Genomic DNA, 18,059 nt, shown 5'->3' on the forward strand with positions numbered 1-18,059 from the left:
CTATATCTATTACACTACGAATACATCGAGAGAGCTCTTTGATACCGCATAGTATCAGCGAAAAACTGGATTTGGAAAGGTAGAAAGGTGCCATGAGAATAATACACTTTGTTTAAAGTGTGTCACAGTGTGGGTGTGTTTTCTACATGGCACACCAACAATATAATATTCCCTCGGTACAAAAGTTTAGTATTTTCATTGTAAATCTGATCATAGTATGTTTGTCTAACGTGTTTTCCTTCATTCTTGTGTCCCAATTTGTCTTATCCCGCCTCTCTCTCTCTCTCTCCCCCCCTCTTTTTCTGTCTCTCTCTCTCACTCTCAATCTCCCCCTTATTTCTCTCTCATGTGCTGCCTGCGAACTTCTTCACAAGATTCAAAGAGTAAGTATCATTTTATTTATTTGTCAGGAGTAATCACACCTCCACTGCTATGAAGGCTCCCAACAACAAGCCCTCCGCGTTGTTCATCAGTCATTTTAATGGGGGCAAGATTGCCCTAAAAGGGCCATGATTCTTTGTGAAAATGACTTGAATGTCTTGAGTATAATGGCACCTTGCGGCATTCTTCCGGCTCCCGCCTGAAATTGCAGCTGATCGATCAAACGAAAGCAATAGTCAGTCAGCAACATTCAAAGATCACGAGATGTTCTGATCATTCCTAAGAGAATGAATTGGCTGAATGGTACCATATTATGACAGTTTGAAAGATGGAGTGATGGAAGGCTGGATGTGTGATATGTTTTCGATGAATGGATTGATGCATATAGACGTATAGATAGTTGGATGATAGATAGGTAGGGGGGGCCATGGCCATCCCTGGTCAGAGGTTGCCCCCCCCCCCACCAGTCTGAAAAAATAAAATACAAAAATCCTGAACGGAAACGGTATAAAGAAAGCTGAAATATATCCACTATTAGTTTGATCTGACTTTGACTTACTATTCTTATTGAAAGTGTTATATTTTGACCCCCCCCCCCCCCCCCCCATGACAATCAAGTGCCACCCCAAATACAAGACTGGCCCAAGCTGGCCACTACAGTAATAATGTCCTGGCTACGCCCCTGGACAGATAGATTGACAGGCTAACTAAAGTTGCATCTCATCTCCTCCACAAATGGCAGGCAGAGGAGACGGATAGATAGCTGTATAGATGATGGATGTGCAGATAGATTCTATCCAAAACCAATGTTTCATCTCAACTCCTCCACAAATGTCTCAAAGCGTAGACGGTTGGATAGAAAGATACATGGCTGTGTAGAAGATGCATGAATAGATGGATTTATTTATACATAAGCCCATAGATGCTGTCCAAAACCATTGTGTTTATCCCCCCCCTCCCCCCTCCAGCCGCCAGGCAGAGTGTGCCAAGACCGCCAGGATCCAGCAGGCCCTCCCTCCCGGGGGCAAAAGCGCCCCCCCCGCCGCCCTCCGCTGCCCCCCCAAGAACCACCAACCAGTACGAGGAGCTGGGCGATAGCAGCATGTGAGTTGACCACAACCTCTCCTCACTATGGAGGATCAGTATTAACATGTCATAGTGGACCAGAACCTCTCCTCACTATGGAGGAACAGTATTAACATGTCATAGTGGACCAGAACCTCTCCTCACTATGGAGGATCAGTATTAACATGTCATAGTGGACCAGAACCTCTCCTCACTATGGAGGAACAGTATTAACATGTCATAGTGGACCAGAACCTCTCCTCACTATGGAGGATCAGTATTAACATGTTATAGTAGACCAGAAACCTCACCTCACTATGGAGGATCAGTATTAACATGTCATAGTGGACCAGAACCTCACTATGGAGGATCAGTATTAACATGTTATAGTGGACAAGAACCTCACCTCACTATGGAGAATCAGTATTAACATGTTATAGTGGACCAGAACCTCTCCTCACTATGGAGGATCAGTATTAACATGTCATAGTGGACCAGAACCTCTCCTCACTATGGAGGATCAGTATTAACATGTTATAGTGGACCAGACCTTCTCCTCACTAATGAGGATAAGTATTAACATGTTATAGTGTACCAGACTTTCTCCTCACTAATGAGGATCAGTATTAACATGTTATAGTGGACCAGAACCTCACCTCACTATGGAGGATCAGTATTAACATGTTATAGTGGACCAGAACCTCTCCTCACTATGGAGGATCAGTATTAACATGTTATAGTGGACCAGAACCTCTTCTCACTATGAAGGATCAGTATTAACATGTTATAGTGGACCAGACCTTCTCCTCACTAATGAGGATCAGTATTAACATGTTATAGTGTACCAGACTTTCTCCTCACTAATGAGGATCAGTGTTAACATGTTATAGAGGACCAGAACCTCTCCTCACTATGGAGGATCAGTATTAACATGTTACAGTGGACCAGAACCTCTCCTCACTAGGGAGGATCAGTATTAACATGTTATTGATCACTACAACTTCTCCCCACTATGGAGGATCAGTGTTTATATGGTCGACCAGAACCTCTCCTCACTAAGAAGGATCAGTATTAACATGTGATAGTGGAGCGGAACCTTTTCTCACAATGGAGGATCTAACATCTTTTAGTGGAACGGAACTTCTCCCCACCATTGAGGATCAGTGTTAACATGGTTATGGTGGACCAGAGACTCATATTTAAGAGGCTTTATGTTTTTGGTTTTGGTTTTGATAGTTGGGGTTATTTATGGGTTATTATAAATTATTTGTATCCGTAATGAATAATGAGGTTTTTAATGAATTACGATGTTATCATTTTTATAATTTGCAGTTAATAAGATCATGATGGGTTTTAAGATTTGTTCTGGATTAATATGGATAATTATGGATCGTTATGGATTATTGTGTATTATTATTGATCGTCATGCATGATTATTGGAGGTATGGAAATATTATGCGTTTGCATGATTATTCCAGATATTTAAGGATCTTTTTTCTTATCTATAATTCGGAGATTAGCGAATGACAAACCGCTGTGGGTTTCTCTTCATCAATGTGATCCGTAGTGGAGCCTAACATTTATCAGCTGCTTGATCAAGGCAATTAACAGATATTGATCAAGCGGGCATTAATAGCCTATATAATGCGTCAATATCCATTTACTGTTGTATGACGATAGCATTTATTGGATAGACATTGTTTTCTAAAGCAACTAACAGGAAATTCAGAATCATGCAATCATGGAGCAGATAGAGTTAAGCATCTTGCCCGAGGATGCCTACAGGTTGGTAGTGAACATTGGGGATTGAACCCGGTACATTTGGAGTCAAGAGTGAATTATCATAGCCACTACTACACTATCCTGTCCCTTATGTGATTTGGTGTGATGTTTTCTTTTTCGTTTTTTAAATTGCATTGCTCATAGCATCACACCAAAAAAAGTCAGGCGTTCTTCTTTCAAGGTTACAGCTGATTGAAAGAGAGTGCTTTGATTTTCCCTCATGTTTGGTTCTGTTCAGTTTATTTTGTTTTAAAATCTTCCCCCTCATGTTAATTTTATTGAACGCCTCATCGTCACTTCCTGTGCTTCCCGGATTATTTGTCTATGCCACAATTCAATTTGGGCTTTCATGTTAAACACAGCCAGTGTGCAGAGGAACGCTATGGCTTGGGGATGACACTGATAGAATTTAAACCGTGGTAAATAGGGTGCTTAGTCATTTTTATCCAATTCCTTTAAAAGGAAGTACTTGCAACTTCTTCTCCTTCCTGGTTTCCTGCTTAGATAAGAGGTAATTACATTTTAATGATAAGCCAAAGATAAGCACAGAATGTCCTTTATTGTTCAGAGCAGCTGTCAACCAATGCTAAGAAAAAAAATCATTGCATTTCTTTTGGGGCGGGGGTCTTCTGTGAGTCAGAAGAGCTAGTAGCTTGAGTGGAGTCTTTCAGACTTGGCGTCATTTTGTGTTTTGAAGTAACCTTATCAAGATCAGGAGAAAATTCAGTGAGTTCAGTATCAAGTCGTGGTTGTGACAGCTGTGGTGTTTCTAAGTTTTTTAAACTCCTGTGATCTTTCACATCAGTCCCCCCATGGCAGGGCAGGAACCAATGGTATGCAGGACTGAAGCACACAATGATATGCAGCATTGCATATTATGCATCCCTGTCTTTTTACCATGTCTGTTTTTCTCTCTCTCTCTCCCTCTCTCTCTCTCTCTCTCTCTCTCTCTCTCTCTCTCTCTCTCTCTCTCTCTCTCTCTCTCTCTCTCTCTCTCTCTCTCTCTCTCTCTCTCTCTCTCGGCCACATTTCCATTCACTTGCACCTATTGGGATTCAGAGTGCAGTAAGTACTCCATGCAATGTTTTAGGTCCTCATTAAAATACAATATAAATACATTATGTTATGAGCAGAAATTTAATATAAGATATCGTCCCCGCTTCTCCCATCCTGCTGATACGTTTAGCTGCGATTGAGTTAGAGACAGTTCATGTCAATGTGTTTTTTCGGAGATTCAATCTTTGGAATGCACAAGCGTGTCTAGTGTGTTGTTGTTGTTTAATTTAATTGTTGGGTTCGTAAAATAGTGGCAATGCAGTGGAACCGATGGTAAAGTATAGTGCTACACTTTTAGCTAATAGCCTTAGTAAGTATTCCCCTAGCCTTCATTCACTTTAAGTCGAGCCAGATTGTTTTCTATTAGATTTGGCTCTGCTGATAGTGTCTAATCTATGATTAGACTTGTGCATAATGGGTGGATGTTGTCTCTTTGAAGCAAATTAATTTGATGGCACCGCCATGGACCTGAAATGTTATACTTCTAGGAGATGGCTAATTGGATTTTATTTGCCTCTTCTGACTTAAAATAGTGAATCATATTCTTTACAATGGCAAAATTGCTGGAATAGTAAATGTAAGCTAAAATGCAACGCTACCGTGCCCGTACAGAGTAAAAGGCCTGAATTAGATTTTCTGATACAGATCTGGTTTCAGGTAGACCAAAAAAATGAATAGGGACTTTAAGTTTTCCTATGGTTTTTCCTGTCGTTTGCGGGTAACATAAAATAATGAATGTGACCAGACGGATTACAAAATCCGATCTAGGATGAGAATTGGCTCAGGATGAATGTAGCCTCATAGCATACAGGTTCAGAGATGGTACAGCACTCAAGTTAGAGCAAGGCCCCATACTGCAACCATTAGAACCAATTCCTTGCGACTGGTCGATGCTGGAATACAATTGCCTAGTCGCTTTTCCCTCACTCTTCCCTGTATACTAATGTATCCACTCCTTAACGTCAATTTACTTTTATTACACCTTTTACTGTTCCTTTTCCTTTTCCCGTTCATCCCTTTTGACCTTACTTTGTTCCTAACTGTTGACTATTCTTTAGTTTTAACTCTTCTTTTTGCATGTTTCAAGTCTGTTCCTTCCTTCTCCCATCCCGCCTCTTCTGTTGGGCTCAGGGCTAAAAAGTCTGTCATTGAGGAGGCCGACCGCCAGAGGATTCTTAGCTCCTTCGCCTGTCGCGCCCTCACAGCCCACGCCAACGGAGCACTGCCCGGAAACCTGCCCAAGTCAGAGAGCAACGTGACCTTCCTGTCCGACCGCAACCCGCTCACCACGCATAACCCCCTGTACACCGAAGACAGCCACGTCAACAACAACAACAACGGCCTCCGTCTGGGCGGCACCGTCGCCTACGCCCAGAGACGCTTCTCCCCCGCCGGTGGCTCCCCGCCGGGAGCGCCCGTCGCGGGGTCCGCCACGTGGACCCAGCCCCCCCGCGCCCACGGAGTGCTGCATAACTACGAGACGCCGCGGAGGCAGGCCCTGATGGACCCCGTGGGGTGGGAGCTGCAGCTGCGCAGAGCGGCGGCGGCCACCAGGGGGCGCCAGCACAGCCTGGACAGCCTGGACCTGCTGGAGGACTTGCCGGGCGAGCCCGCGGGGCACACGTGGTCGGGGCGCGAGCAGGCGCCGCACTTCGGGCTGCCGCGGGCCACCTCCTACCAGGAGCAGGGCTGGGACTACCAGAAGCGGGCCTCCTCTGCCCTTGAAACAGGCTGGGACTACCAGAAGCGGGCCTCCTCCGCCCTGGAGACGGGCTGGGACTACCAGAAGCGGGGTTCCTCCTGCGCCCTGGAGACGGGCTGGGACTACCGCCAGGAGACACGCTCAGCCGACGTCCGATTCAGCGAGCGAGACGGCGACGGGGACACGCTGGAGATCAGCCCCGAGGCCCTGTTCTCCATCTTGGACCGGCCCTACACGCCCGTGTCGGGCCACGAAGGGACCCCCAGGATCATCATCACCCAGGGGGAGGAGGAGGCGCCGGAGGGGCCGACGATGCCCCTCCGCAAGAGATTCAGTTCCAGCATGGGCTCCATCGGCGGCTTCATGCCGGACGAACCCTGCCAGATCACCGTGGAGATAATTCCCGACCCCCCCAGAGAAGCCCGCCCCTCCTCCTCCTCCACCTTCCTCGCAGGCGCCAGCGCCGCCGCACACTCCTCCTCCCACTCCTCCTCCCCCTCCTCCCCCTCTTCCTCCCCCTCCCCCTCCCTCTCCTCCTCCTCCTCCTCCTCCTCTACCTCTTCCTCTTACCCCTCCCTCCTCGCTCGCCCTCTCGCCCCACGACCCCTCCTCCCCCCCCGCCCTCCAGCTACCAGGCACCGAGACTCCAGGACCCCCATTGCCCCCTGCCTTCGGCCCCACCTCCCGTCCCTAGCCGCGTTCCTCCTCCACCTCCGCCCCTTCCCCCACCTCATCCTCCCCCACCTCCTCCTCCTCCTCCTCCTCCCTCGCCTGCTATCGGCGAGGCTCCGCGGCCGACGGTGCAGTTCGTCCCCAGCTTCCTGCCCCCCGTGTCTTCCCTGAAACCAGTGTCGGCCCGCGTTCTGGCTCCGCCTCCTCCTCACCTGCAGGCCGGAGGAGAGAGGAAACGGGAGCTGAAGGGAATCCTCCGGAACATCCAGAACCTGGCCGAAATCGAACGCTCCGTGGCCAACCTGTACAGCCAGGTGGACAAGACCTGCAAGGTGCCCAAATTCAACAAGAGCGCCCCAACGGTGGAAGACGTGGCCGCCGGCGATGGTGGAGGTGGTGTCGTTGTCGGTACCCCCGCTCCGACCATCTCTTCTGGAGGTGGTGACGACGGCGGTGAACAGAGCACGCCCGATTCCTTGGTTTCTAAATCAGGCGTGGAAAGCTGTGCGAACTCGTCAGCAGAAACCACGAAGAGCCTAGTCAAAACGGCTGCCGCTCCCCAGCCCACGAGCCAATTACTGTGGAACAGTTCACATGTGGAACTCACAGAACTCGAGCAGCCGTTCTCCCAGTCCACTCTGCTCTGATTCACGCACCTTCTCTGTTTTTTTTCTTCTTAACTGTATTCTTTACTATTACTGTTTATTTTGTATCTCCACACCACATTGAAGCGCCATTTTTTTTAACGTAGCCAATATACTATTAATGCTGTTTCTTTGCACCAGGTATTAGAATTGTATTAGCCAGATGCTAAGTATGGACGTTGTTATGACTTTAGTGAGCTTGAGTGACATTTGGAAATGAGGCATACATAATAAATTGTCCGCGTTGCTATATAGGGTTCCCTGGTAACAGGAAAACCTAAGAAACCAAAGACTTTTGACGCCGTAAACCCGAATTAAATCTACGTCTTCCTCTTGGTAAAGGTCAATTTATTACGGATAATTAAAGGATAATAAAATTAATCCGGATTTTCACTGTTGTTTTAATTAATTGACAGACTAAGTGGTTTATACATACAGTAGAATAGTCTTTACCACAAGGATAGGTCAACCACAAGGATAATACTAATATGATATGAAATGTATTCCATAACTAAATACAGTTAAATATTGCAATTAAATGGAGTAATACATGAAAAGAGACACCGGCATAAAATATTCAGGCACTGTTGCTTTGGGATGAGCTCAAATTGGCGGAGTCAATATCATAAGATGAAGAATAATATTTTTTATCAAAATCTATGAACCACGAATCAAAAATAAAGATTAATGGAGGCTCAAAGGGAACTTCAGAGCCTTCATTTTTTTTCTCAAATCCCAAATATGTTTAAAATCAGGTCGACTCCATTAACGTTGTCTCTTATCGCAGATAATGAAGCACTGATCCAATTTTTGTATTCTTATTTATCCATATTTATTCTGCTCAACCAGGTTTTGGAACCGAACACTAAATACTGTGAGAGAGAGAGGCTTGTATTTTTCGCTGGTAAATCGGTAATAGATGTTTACCGAACAAGAAAACAAAAGGGAAAGCACCGTGTGTAGTGGAATAGACCAGAGAAAGGGTACAACAGCGCTTGGCATTTCCCAGCATGCCGAGTTAGCCCGGAAGAAAGGGAGCTGACCCCCGGGGGGCGCATGTCTCTTGACATGCCTCCACAGATCCACTCAGCCTGATGGAGTCCTCCATGCGGGGCTGGCTTGTACGCCGTAGCCCGCTAATTAGACCACCAATCAATCCTCACACACAAAAGCCTGCCGCCGGTGGGACTGTCAGCCACCATTGCCCTCCTCCTCCTCCTCCTCCCCGTTCACTCCTCCTCCTCCTCGTCCCCTTGTTCAATTCTCTACTGTACCCCGGTCGCCTGTCTCTTGTCTTTTTCAGTTATTTGTTTGTTTTTTTCACATCTTTTTTTTCTTTCTTGTAAGCCTTGTCCGTCGGGCGCCTCCTCCTCCTCCCACCCAATTATCTGATGATTGGATCAGCCCCTTAAGACTCCAGATTCCAATCGGCTTTTCTCTCGCCCGTCTCTCCTTCACCTTCGTTCCCATTGTGTTTGTTCACGCCTTTGTTTCCCACCACCTCTGCTCTTTTCTCTCTTGTCATTCTTTCTATTTCCGTCATGCACTCTCGATGTGTTGTCGTTGTTTCCACGCTTTGAGACCCTTTGCTTAATTATTTCAGCCGCTGCCTCCCCTCTCCCTCTCTCTCTCTGTCCCTCTCTCACTCCTGTCTCTCTCTCTCTCTCTCTCTCTCTCTCTCTCTCTCTCTCTCTCTCTGTCCCTCTCTCGCTCCCTTACCTCTCTCTCTCCTGTCCCTCTCTCTCCCCTCTCTCTCCTGTCCCTCTCTCTCTCCCCTCTCTCTCTCTCTCTCTCTCTCTCTCTCTCTCTCTCTCTCTCTCTCTCTCTCTCTCTCTCTCTCTCTCTCTCTCTCTCTCTCTCTCTCTCTCTCTCTCTCTTTTTCTCCCTCTCTCTCTCTCTCTCTGTCCCTCTCTCTCTCTCTCTCTCTCTCTCTCTCTGTCCCTCTCTCTCTCCTCTCTTTCTCTGTCCCTCTCTCTCTCCCCCCTCGCTCTCTCGCTCTCTCTCGCTCTCTCTCTCTCTCTCTCTCTTTTTCTCCCCTCTCTCTCTCTCTCTCTCTCTCTCTCTCTGTCCCTCTCTCCCTCTCTGGACCTATTTTTCTCTATGTCCCTCCCTCTCTATCTCTCTATCTCTCATCTCTCCCCCTATCACCCACTCCCTCCAGAGCAATTCAGAGCCGTGTTTGTGTTCCCATTGTATTTCCCCTGATGGGGTGGATCCAAAGGGTAGCCAGTATTCATTGTTCCCAGTGTGCAGAACATTGTTAGGAGTCGTAGCCCACAACTCGTGGGTTACGACTCCAGGTGTCTCGCGGACGTGTTCATTCACGACCCCGACAGAAGTTTACCTATTAATGGAAGAAGTACCCATTTTTTTCTTTATTTATCTTATGTGATTCTATCATTGGTTTTATAACCCTGTTCAAATTACTTTTCTCGGCCCTTTTCAAAAATGCATTCGAGAAGGGTTGTGAACTGGTACCTGGAAAACAAGTCGATATCAACGTTCCTGTCAATGTTGTTTTGTTGTTGTTGTTTAGTAGTTACGATTTCCAATCATGGAAACATAGGACCAACCTTACAACGCGACACATGACTCGCTCTCATAGGTCTAGAGTCCATTTTCTCTCCAACTCTGTCCCCCAAAGCACCCCAACCCAACACCGCTCCTCCACCTCCACCTCCACCACCACCTTTGCCCGACCAACTCCCCTCCGGTTAAAAGGCCTGTCTGCTAAACCTGTCCACTGGGCCATTCGTCTTGCTGTTTCCCACAAGCAGCCAGGCTCCAGCAAGCAGAAGGTCATCCATCAAACCCTGCTTCACCCAACGCACATAGCCTCAGGGGGAGCAGGGGGGGCGGGGGGGGGGGGGGGGGAGGGGGGTTGCTAGGGTCATACCGAAGTGGTCACCACCACACCCTATAATAAGTGATGACTGTAGTGTAGCAGAAGCTCACATCATTGCTTGGTCATGTCTATAATTATATATATATTTATCCAGGCCTTCTGTCTGGACTGCACACTGGCATCGTGTTGCTGGTTGACTGCTAATGAGAAAAAGTGTCTCGGTTTTTCATTTTCATTCCGTTCATCGTTTCGCTTCTCCGGTTGGTTGGTTGGTTGGTTGGTTGGTTGGTCGGTTGATCTGTCGAAGCGGTCATGCTGGTTGTTGGTCGATCGGTTCATTCATTTATTCATGTATTCCCGTTATTTGTCAGGACCAATACTTCTCTTTGCCTCAAGGAATGTGCTAAATGTGCAGTAGGTGCACATATCAAAGGCCATTTCGAACCACTTTTTTATTTGCATACAACCTTGAGATGGGTCGCCTAGATATGGATAAAAAGGAATGAGCCCTAAATCCACTGATAAGAATACGGCCCAATGTTTTCTCCTTTGCTTTGGTTTTTCGAATGAATAAAATAAATACAGATACAATACAAAAAATGCCCAGTAAGTATGCCGGAAAATATATTCCATCGTCAGCACTATTTTAACCGCTGTTGTTTTTACCCATCAATTGTCAGAAAGCAGTAGAACTGTTTGCTCCATCAATCCATACTCACTGTTTGTTTCCTAAATTTCTCTTTTCTTCCGGCACACAGGAGACGGGGTCGCGGGCGCCAGGTAGGCTTACACCGTTCCGGTCTTTTTTTTAACGTTATTATAATTGCATCCCCTTTCTTATTATTATTGTTGTGTGCCAATACTTTTTGTTGACACTCTGAATGCATCCGGTAGAGTCCTAAGAAGCCCATTCTTTTTCTTTGATCCATCACCAACTTGATGAAACGGTGAATAAGATTAAGATGCAATCTCCGCCAAAGTACTTCTGACACCACGGTTTCAATTTGATTTGAAAGCGGTTGGTATTCCATTCCAAGTGCTCTTAGAAAGGCAAAAAACGGTCTATCTGACAGATAGGCATTTTTTCCCAGTGTCTTCCTTTCCACGCATGCAAAGGGAATAAAGGCCTTCACAGACTCACTTGACACAGATAAATGGTTTGATAGCAACTCTTAAAAGCCGGCCTGTGTGAAGACTTCCGCTCGCAAACCCTACCGCAAGAATTTTTGAGTTGCTAATTTCTTCGTTTCAAAGGATGCTTGCTTCTCCTCCACCCCCTATCTTTTCCTGCCATGTTTAGAATTGCTTTGAATCCATTAACATCTCATCTCATCCGTTCCTCTCATATCAGATCCAAAGTGTTGAAACGTAACATCATTCTTCTTCTTCTTCTTCTTCTTCTTCTTCTTCTTCTTCTTCTTCTTCTTCTTCTTCTTCTTCTTCTTCTCTCGAAAGCTTTTATAGTAACTGTGAACTGTCTATTCTGTATTTGTGTCTCCTGGCTTTTCCCTTCCTCCTCCCGTCTATCAAACTTCCTCCTCTGTCTTTTACTAACCCCGGGAAGCAACAGCAGCTCTTGAGGCCTTCTCTGCTCAGACCTGAGGTAGAACCTGTTTTTTCTCCTAATTCTCTCCTTCTATTCTTCTTTCCTATACTGCATCTTTTCTCTCCAAGTACGGCGCTGGCTGCTACCTAATGCTTCGCTAATGACTTATGATCATGTTTAATTCTCTCTCTCTCGCTCTTCCCCCCAAATTAAGGATCTTTCTATGGAGTCTGGCATCGACCAAGGCCAGGACTACGCACAGGACTATTATAATTACGACCAGGGGTGAGTTCTCCAGCCCAGTGCTTCCATTATTCCACTTCCTTCCACATCTCTCCTTCTGTCTACAAAGGATTCATCTTTATTGCTTTCTTTAATGTGATCATTAAGAGGCGTTCATCATTCATCTGCTCTCTGGCTAAAGAAATAACCTTCCTGCCGGACACCAGGAGCCTTTCAGGGACTTTTAGAGTGAGTCAATGGGCACACTGTAGTACTTCTATACCTTGTCCTTCTTTAACCCAGAGCAGTGCTGGGCCCCTGAAGTGTTAACCCTCTTCTCTTTCATCCAATGAGATCAATAACTCTGCCCAGGGCTAGGCAATGGTGGGTTAGAAGGTCTTATTTTCTGCGCGATGTGGTACATTGCCCATTGGGTACGATGGAGAGATGGAGAGACAAAACAAAGCTGGAACACAAAGCTGTAGCTCCTGATGAAAAGTTTGCTGTTCATGAAGTGCCACGGCACTGTGATAGGGAATATTTATATCTATATTTGTTATTTTCTATAACACGTTATAGAAAAGGTCAGTCTGATCCCAAAACAGATATAAGATAGTTGATTGTCGAAAAGAAATGGTGCAATTCACATTTTATAAGATGTATATTTCCAAAGGGTGCATTCATTCCTACATGAATGTGCTAAATTCCTGTCATTATCCCATTTTGTCAATTTCTAAATCTTTACCCTTTCAGGGTAAAGTCTTCCTGCGGAAAAAATCATACAACTGTTTAAAACCTGCTGGTATTTTTAGAACATTGTGTGATATAAATATGCACATCATATCCACCAATTACATCTTGATAACCGCATGAAGGTTCATCAAATCCAATATCGCCTGTAGCAAAATGTGATGTATTTTTAGGAGTAAATCAGCTGGTATCATCAATTTAACTTTGAATGGTGTGTTTTTGCTCCCCAGGTACGACATGCCACAGTATGGCAGTCGCAGGAAGTTGATACCTCCGACTTATGATGAGTACGGACAGGTCATTATGGAGGATGACGGCTACTACTACTCCGAGGTACATCATTTCTATTGCTGTTTTTTTCCCCCACAACTTTTAAAAAAAGTATGCAAAATCAGAGAGCAAAACATTATGTCATTGACACCTAATATATGCAATCGTAATGCCCCCCATACAAACACACACACACACTCACCCACACACACTTGCAGTTTTGATATTGTTAACTGGTGGATTAACCCGGTTTATCAACTGAATGTGGCTGTCACAGGGCCGAGGCCGGGGTCGTGGCGGGATGCCTGGTAGAGGTCCACCTAGGCGGGTTGGATTTAGTGACTTGCCTCCCGAGGGTGGGATCGAGCAGGCCGGGCCATCTCAGGACGTTGAGCCTTCCAAGGCTGCCAAGAAGCTGAAGTCTATCATGAAACTCACCAAACTACTGGCAGCCAGCAAGGGAGGAGCGAAGACATCTGCTGCCGGATCACCTGCCCGATCACCGTGGAAGAAGGCCAAAATGTTGAAGATGTTTGGCGCGGGGAAGAAGGACAAGGATTATGCCAAGCTGATGTCAGCGCGTCGCATCGATAGCCAGGAGAGCCTGGCTGGCGGCGGGCCGGCGGCCTTGGGACAAATCGACACCAAGTCGGATTCCCGAAGCCGCCTGGGCAAGGTGTTTAGGAAAATCACCCTGGGCAATAGGTTGCAACCTCGACCGAAGTCGGGCAGTGAGCTGGATGAGGAGGGTTCGCAGGCGGCCAGCGAGGACGAGAGGAAGTCCAAGGTGTCCATCAGCGTGACGGAGAGTGAGCCAGAGGCCAGCGGCAGCGGCAGTGCGAAGGAGAAGGGCTCAGACGATGAGTCGTCAGAGAGAGGCAGCGAGGACAAGGACTACCTGAAGGTGGATCTGGATCGAGATGATGCCAATGAGAGCACTGTCGATTCCGAAGAAGAGCCTGAGGAGTCTGGCGATTCGGATGAGGAGAGCAAGTCCGGGAAAGAGTCGGATTCAGAGAAAGACTCGGAATCAGAAAAGACATCTGGTACAAAGGAATCGGGAACAGAGAAAGATTCTAGCGAGGAGAAAGAGTCAGGCACCGAGTCCGGAACAGGTACGGCTTCCGAGAAGGATTCGAGTACAGAGAAGAGTTCAGGGACAGAAAAAGAATCAGGTGAAGAGTCTGACGAGGAAGAGTCTGACACCTCAGGATCCGGATCCTCTGCTCGCTCATCGATGAAGTCCACTGCTACAGATGCCAGCAAGAGCACTGGAGTTTCGGGGAGCAGTGATGCCGGTAGTGGCAGTGGCAGTGGCAGTGGTAGTGGTAGTGGTAGTGGTAGTGGTAGTGGAAGTGGTAGTGGAAGTGGTAGCGGTAGTGGTAGCAGAAGCCGAAGTGGTAGTGGGAGTGCTAGTGCTAGTGGTACTGGTAGTGGCAGTGCAAGTAAGAACAGCAGCAGAGATGGCTCCAGCGCAACCGGGTCATCTGTGAGGTCTTCAGCAAGTCAAGGGGTGTCAGAGAAGTCTAACGAAGAAAGCAGTGCGACAGAGTCTGGGACAGGAACTGCCAGCGACGCTGAATCAGAGGCCGGCAGCGGCAGCGAGGGCTCCCAGTCAGGCAGCTCCCGCAAAAGTCGCTCTAAGGCCAGCGACTCAGAGGATGCCAAGTCCTCTAGTGGCAGTCAGGCAACAGAGGCAAGCTCTCAGGGAAGGAGCAGCAAAAAGTCCAGGTCATCAAGGGGCAGCCTCGGCTCCATCACTACCCGCGGGTCCGTAGGCACCATCGAAGAGGAGAGCGAGGGTGGAGGTTCCGATGAAGAAGCCGAATCCGAGGTCGGCGACGAGAGCAAGGAGGAGTCGGCCGGGGAGCTGAGTGACGCGCCGTCTTCCAGGAGGTCCAGCGTAGATTCGGATGGGCCCGGACCCTCCGCGCCTTACGTCGCCCCCAAGTACAGCACAGACATGCGCAGCGCCACCTCTGACGAGATGTATGGAGGCCTGTCCCCCATCACAGAGGTGGACGAAGATGCCATCACCACATCTGCAAGTGGTTCAAGGCAGACATCGGATTCTGACTCTGAAGGGAACAACACTGCCTTCTAGAAGTGAGACACGGTGATTTGTAAAGTAAGAGTGAATAAATTCACTAACCCTCGCATGGGAGTGAAGTATCGTGTGCCCCTACAGCGTGTTTCAAATATACTCTTTATTCTCTCCTTCCGCCTAAACAACAAATGTTGGTTTTCTGCTCTGCTTTATTATCAGTGCCTTTTTCATTCTTAATAATCTTTATTTCCAACTTCTTTTCAAGGAATAATGACCTTGCTTCTGCTGAGTGAGATCTTGTTTGCTGTGGTGCAATGGTTTTTGCTTTATACCTTCAATGAGATTTCTTTGCCCAACTTTCAAGGTTTGTGAGTGCAAGTTTAAGGAAGGTCAGTCATTCTACATTAACCCATGCTGTTTCTACTGTCTCTTTATCCAGCCTGGGAGGAATCAACGGATTAAGCTAGTGGTGGACCATCTAGAGCACAACACCAGCTCCACCACAGAAGATAGCGGCACAGAGACCCAGCGTAACCAAATCCCCAGCATCCCCAACAGCCATAGCAACGTCAACGGGAACGTCTATCTCTCCCAGAACGGCACCATCGTCCGCACCAGGCGGCTCACCCACCCCAACAACCTGAAGATGGGCTCTCCCTGCAGACTTGGTAAACAGTTCAAAAAACTGGACAAGCTTGCCGTGACCCAAGAGGAAAACATACCCATCAACAACATCGAAGTGGCGGAGAACGAGACAGGGAACGGCGTCAGCACGTGCGTTTCCAGCGCCTCCTCCGTGGACGTGAACCTCAACCTCAACAGCCAGATCTGCTGCGGTTCCCCGGGGTCAAACATCACGAACCTTAAGACTTTTGGCTCGAAGGGCAGCATATCCAAGGCCATCGGGCCGGCCTGCGGCGCAGACGAGCTGGAGACGTTCGTGGACAATCACAAGGTGAGCAGAGAGACGCTGGAGTCCCATAGCGACCACACGCTATCGGAAGAGGACGAGCTGTGGATGGGGCCCTGGAACTGCCTGCACATACCTATGACCAAACTCTGACTGACTTCCTAGAGATTATGTTTTCATCTGTTGTTCTTCCCTTCTCCTTTTGTGTAATCCTTAATTGTGATTTATTTTTCATTTTTCCACATGTGTTGTGTTTAGATTTAGTTTTTTTTTCATTTAGAGCAGGGGGAAATGATATATGTTTGACAGGGCCCATCGTCCCTCATGGTTGTTCATGACAGGTGACGTGTATTTGACTGTTTATTTTTGTTTGATAGTATTGGTTGTCAAAAGAGTTGTTGGAAAAATACTTGACACAGAGAGGGCTACTATAGAGTATTGTCCAGCAAAGCAATGTGTGCCTCAAACAAAATTCTTCTTTTTTTATGTCAGATTAACTGATTAACTGTAATCAAACACTATTTTTAAATCTGAATTCTTCTTTCTAGTGAGTTGAACTCACTATTATTATGGCAATGAGAGATTATGATTATTGGTATTACTATTATAATTATTATTCTTATATAAGACATTCAAAATCACAGATTATAAAACATAGTTGGAATTTGTTTGAATCTATCAAACTAATGTTTGTACTACTAAGGCTCTTAAAAAAAACACATAAAAATTATTATATTTATGGTTAGTGTATGGAAAATGTATTTTACCGACATATTTTATTTGCGATAATGAAGATTGTCATTTATTTTCTTTTTGGTCACCTGACAATGATTTTTGAAAATATGTGTAAAAATCCAAAAAACTATTTTTGTCTATTTTATATCACAGAGAGAACAGACCGAAGGACATGTGACGTTAATGAACAATGCATAAATATGTGTCGACATTGAACTATGATGAGGTATCAATTTCACATTGTTTTATATAGAGATTTGTAATGATAGAATGTAATATTTTCAACCCCTTTACATGATTCAGATTTTATTCAATAGTTTTTTTATACATTATATTCCCAATGTTGGAGTGCAAAACACAACCAAATGTTATATCAGACTCTCAGAATAAAAGTTATATGCTAATGTATAATACCATTACAGGTGTTACATTCTTAAGTTGCACTATTTTGAGAAAGTATGAAAGAATTCATAGTCACAAACACCTTGAGTCAACACCTATTTGTAGTATTTTTTCTTTGAATGAAAAAGGAAATGTGTAGGGCTTAAAGAGAATGATTAAATATTAATTCATATTTTGCAAGTCACTCAGTGGCCAGTGATTACCACGGTGGAGTTCAGCCATTTCCACCAGGAAGGCTCAAAGTTAGCCTGGCTCCGCCCACCTAAGTACTTCCGCTCAATTTGAATTTCCCTTCAGTACTAGGTCTGGACCTGCTGTATGTAATTTGGTTTTCTGGTGCCGCCACAGCGGCCACCAATCAGCGAACAGAGGGCGTGTCTGAGAACAATGACGATAAAGTCGTACGCCAGTTTGAGTTGTTGTTGTAGGTCGGTAGTTGATTTACAATGTGCAATTTTTCCCTGATAAATTAAATTCGACGAACAAAACCTGTAGCTGTCGTTGACGGACATTTTCGTGCAGATGCGCAAGGTGTTTGGTTTGTGTACAACCTGCGCGTGATTCTCGGCGCATGACATACGTCACAACCAAACGTTAGCGATTGGTTATGGCAGATCCAGAGTGGCACTGGGCAAATCCAATCATTTTAAACTTCAACAGACACCCGCCTTCAAGTGAGTTAACGTTTGTCAATTGATTAGGTCCAGACACTCTGTACAAATGAAATGAAATGAAGTGAAGTACGAGAGTCTGGTAGAACCAGGCTAGCTCAAAGTCACACTCGAGAAAAAATAATTGGCCATGAAAAAGGTACGAACCGCAAAGCACAAAGGCTCACGTTCTGCGGAAAATAGAAACCTGCTGGGTTTTGAATTTCTTGCCTCCCGCCACCAAAGCAGAGACCCATTATACTCATGCAGCATTACGCAAACAGGCTTTTAATAATATCACCCAGCAGAACATTAGGTTTAACCGGGAGATATTTAGTGTAAACTAAATATTAACAGGTTTCTTCTTTCACAGTCAGTAT

The 18,059-nt window shown here is 46.1% G+C and overlaps 1 protein-coding gene across 1 annotated transcript in view; it reads left to right on the top strand.

The window, feature by feature from the left end:
• Positions 1-17,334, top strand: part of LOC115560230 (protocadherin-15-like) — a 225,899-nt gene extending 208,565 nt beyond the window's left edge. Inside the window, 8 exon segments of the mRNA XM_030379553.1 lie at positions 375-383; positions 1,350-1,416; positions 1,418-1,485; positions 10,906-10,927; positions 11,718-11,750; positions 11,908-11,978; positions 12,896-12,998; positions 15,422-17,334. Coding sequence (XP_030235413.1) covers positions 375-383; positions 1,350-1,416; positions 1,418-1,485; positions 10,906-10,927; positions 11,718-11,750; positions 11,908-11,978; positions 12,896-12,998; positions 15,422-16,045 — 997 coding nt within the window. The 3' untranslated portion in view covers positions 16,046-17,334.
• The last annotated feature ends 725 nt before the right edge of the window (positions 17,335-18,059 follow it).

This window comes from Gadus morhua, chromosome 15 (assembly GCF_902167405.1).
Source record: "Gadus morhua chromosome 15, gadMor3.0, whole genome shotgun sequence".
NCBI classification, from domain to species: domain Eukaryota; kingdom Metazoa; phylum Chordata; class Actinopteri; order Gadiformes; family Gadidae; genus Gadus; species Gadus morhua.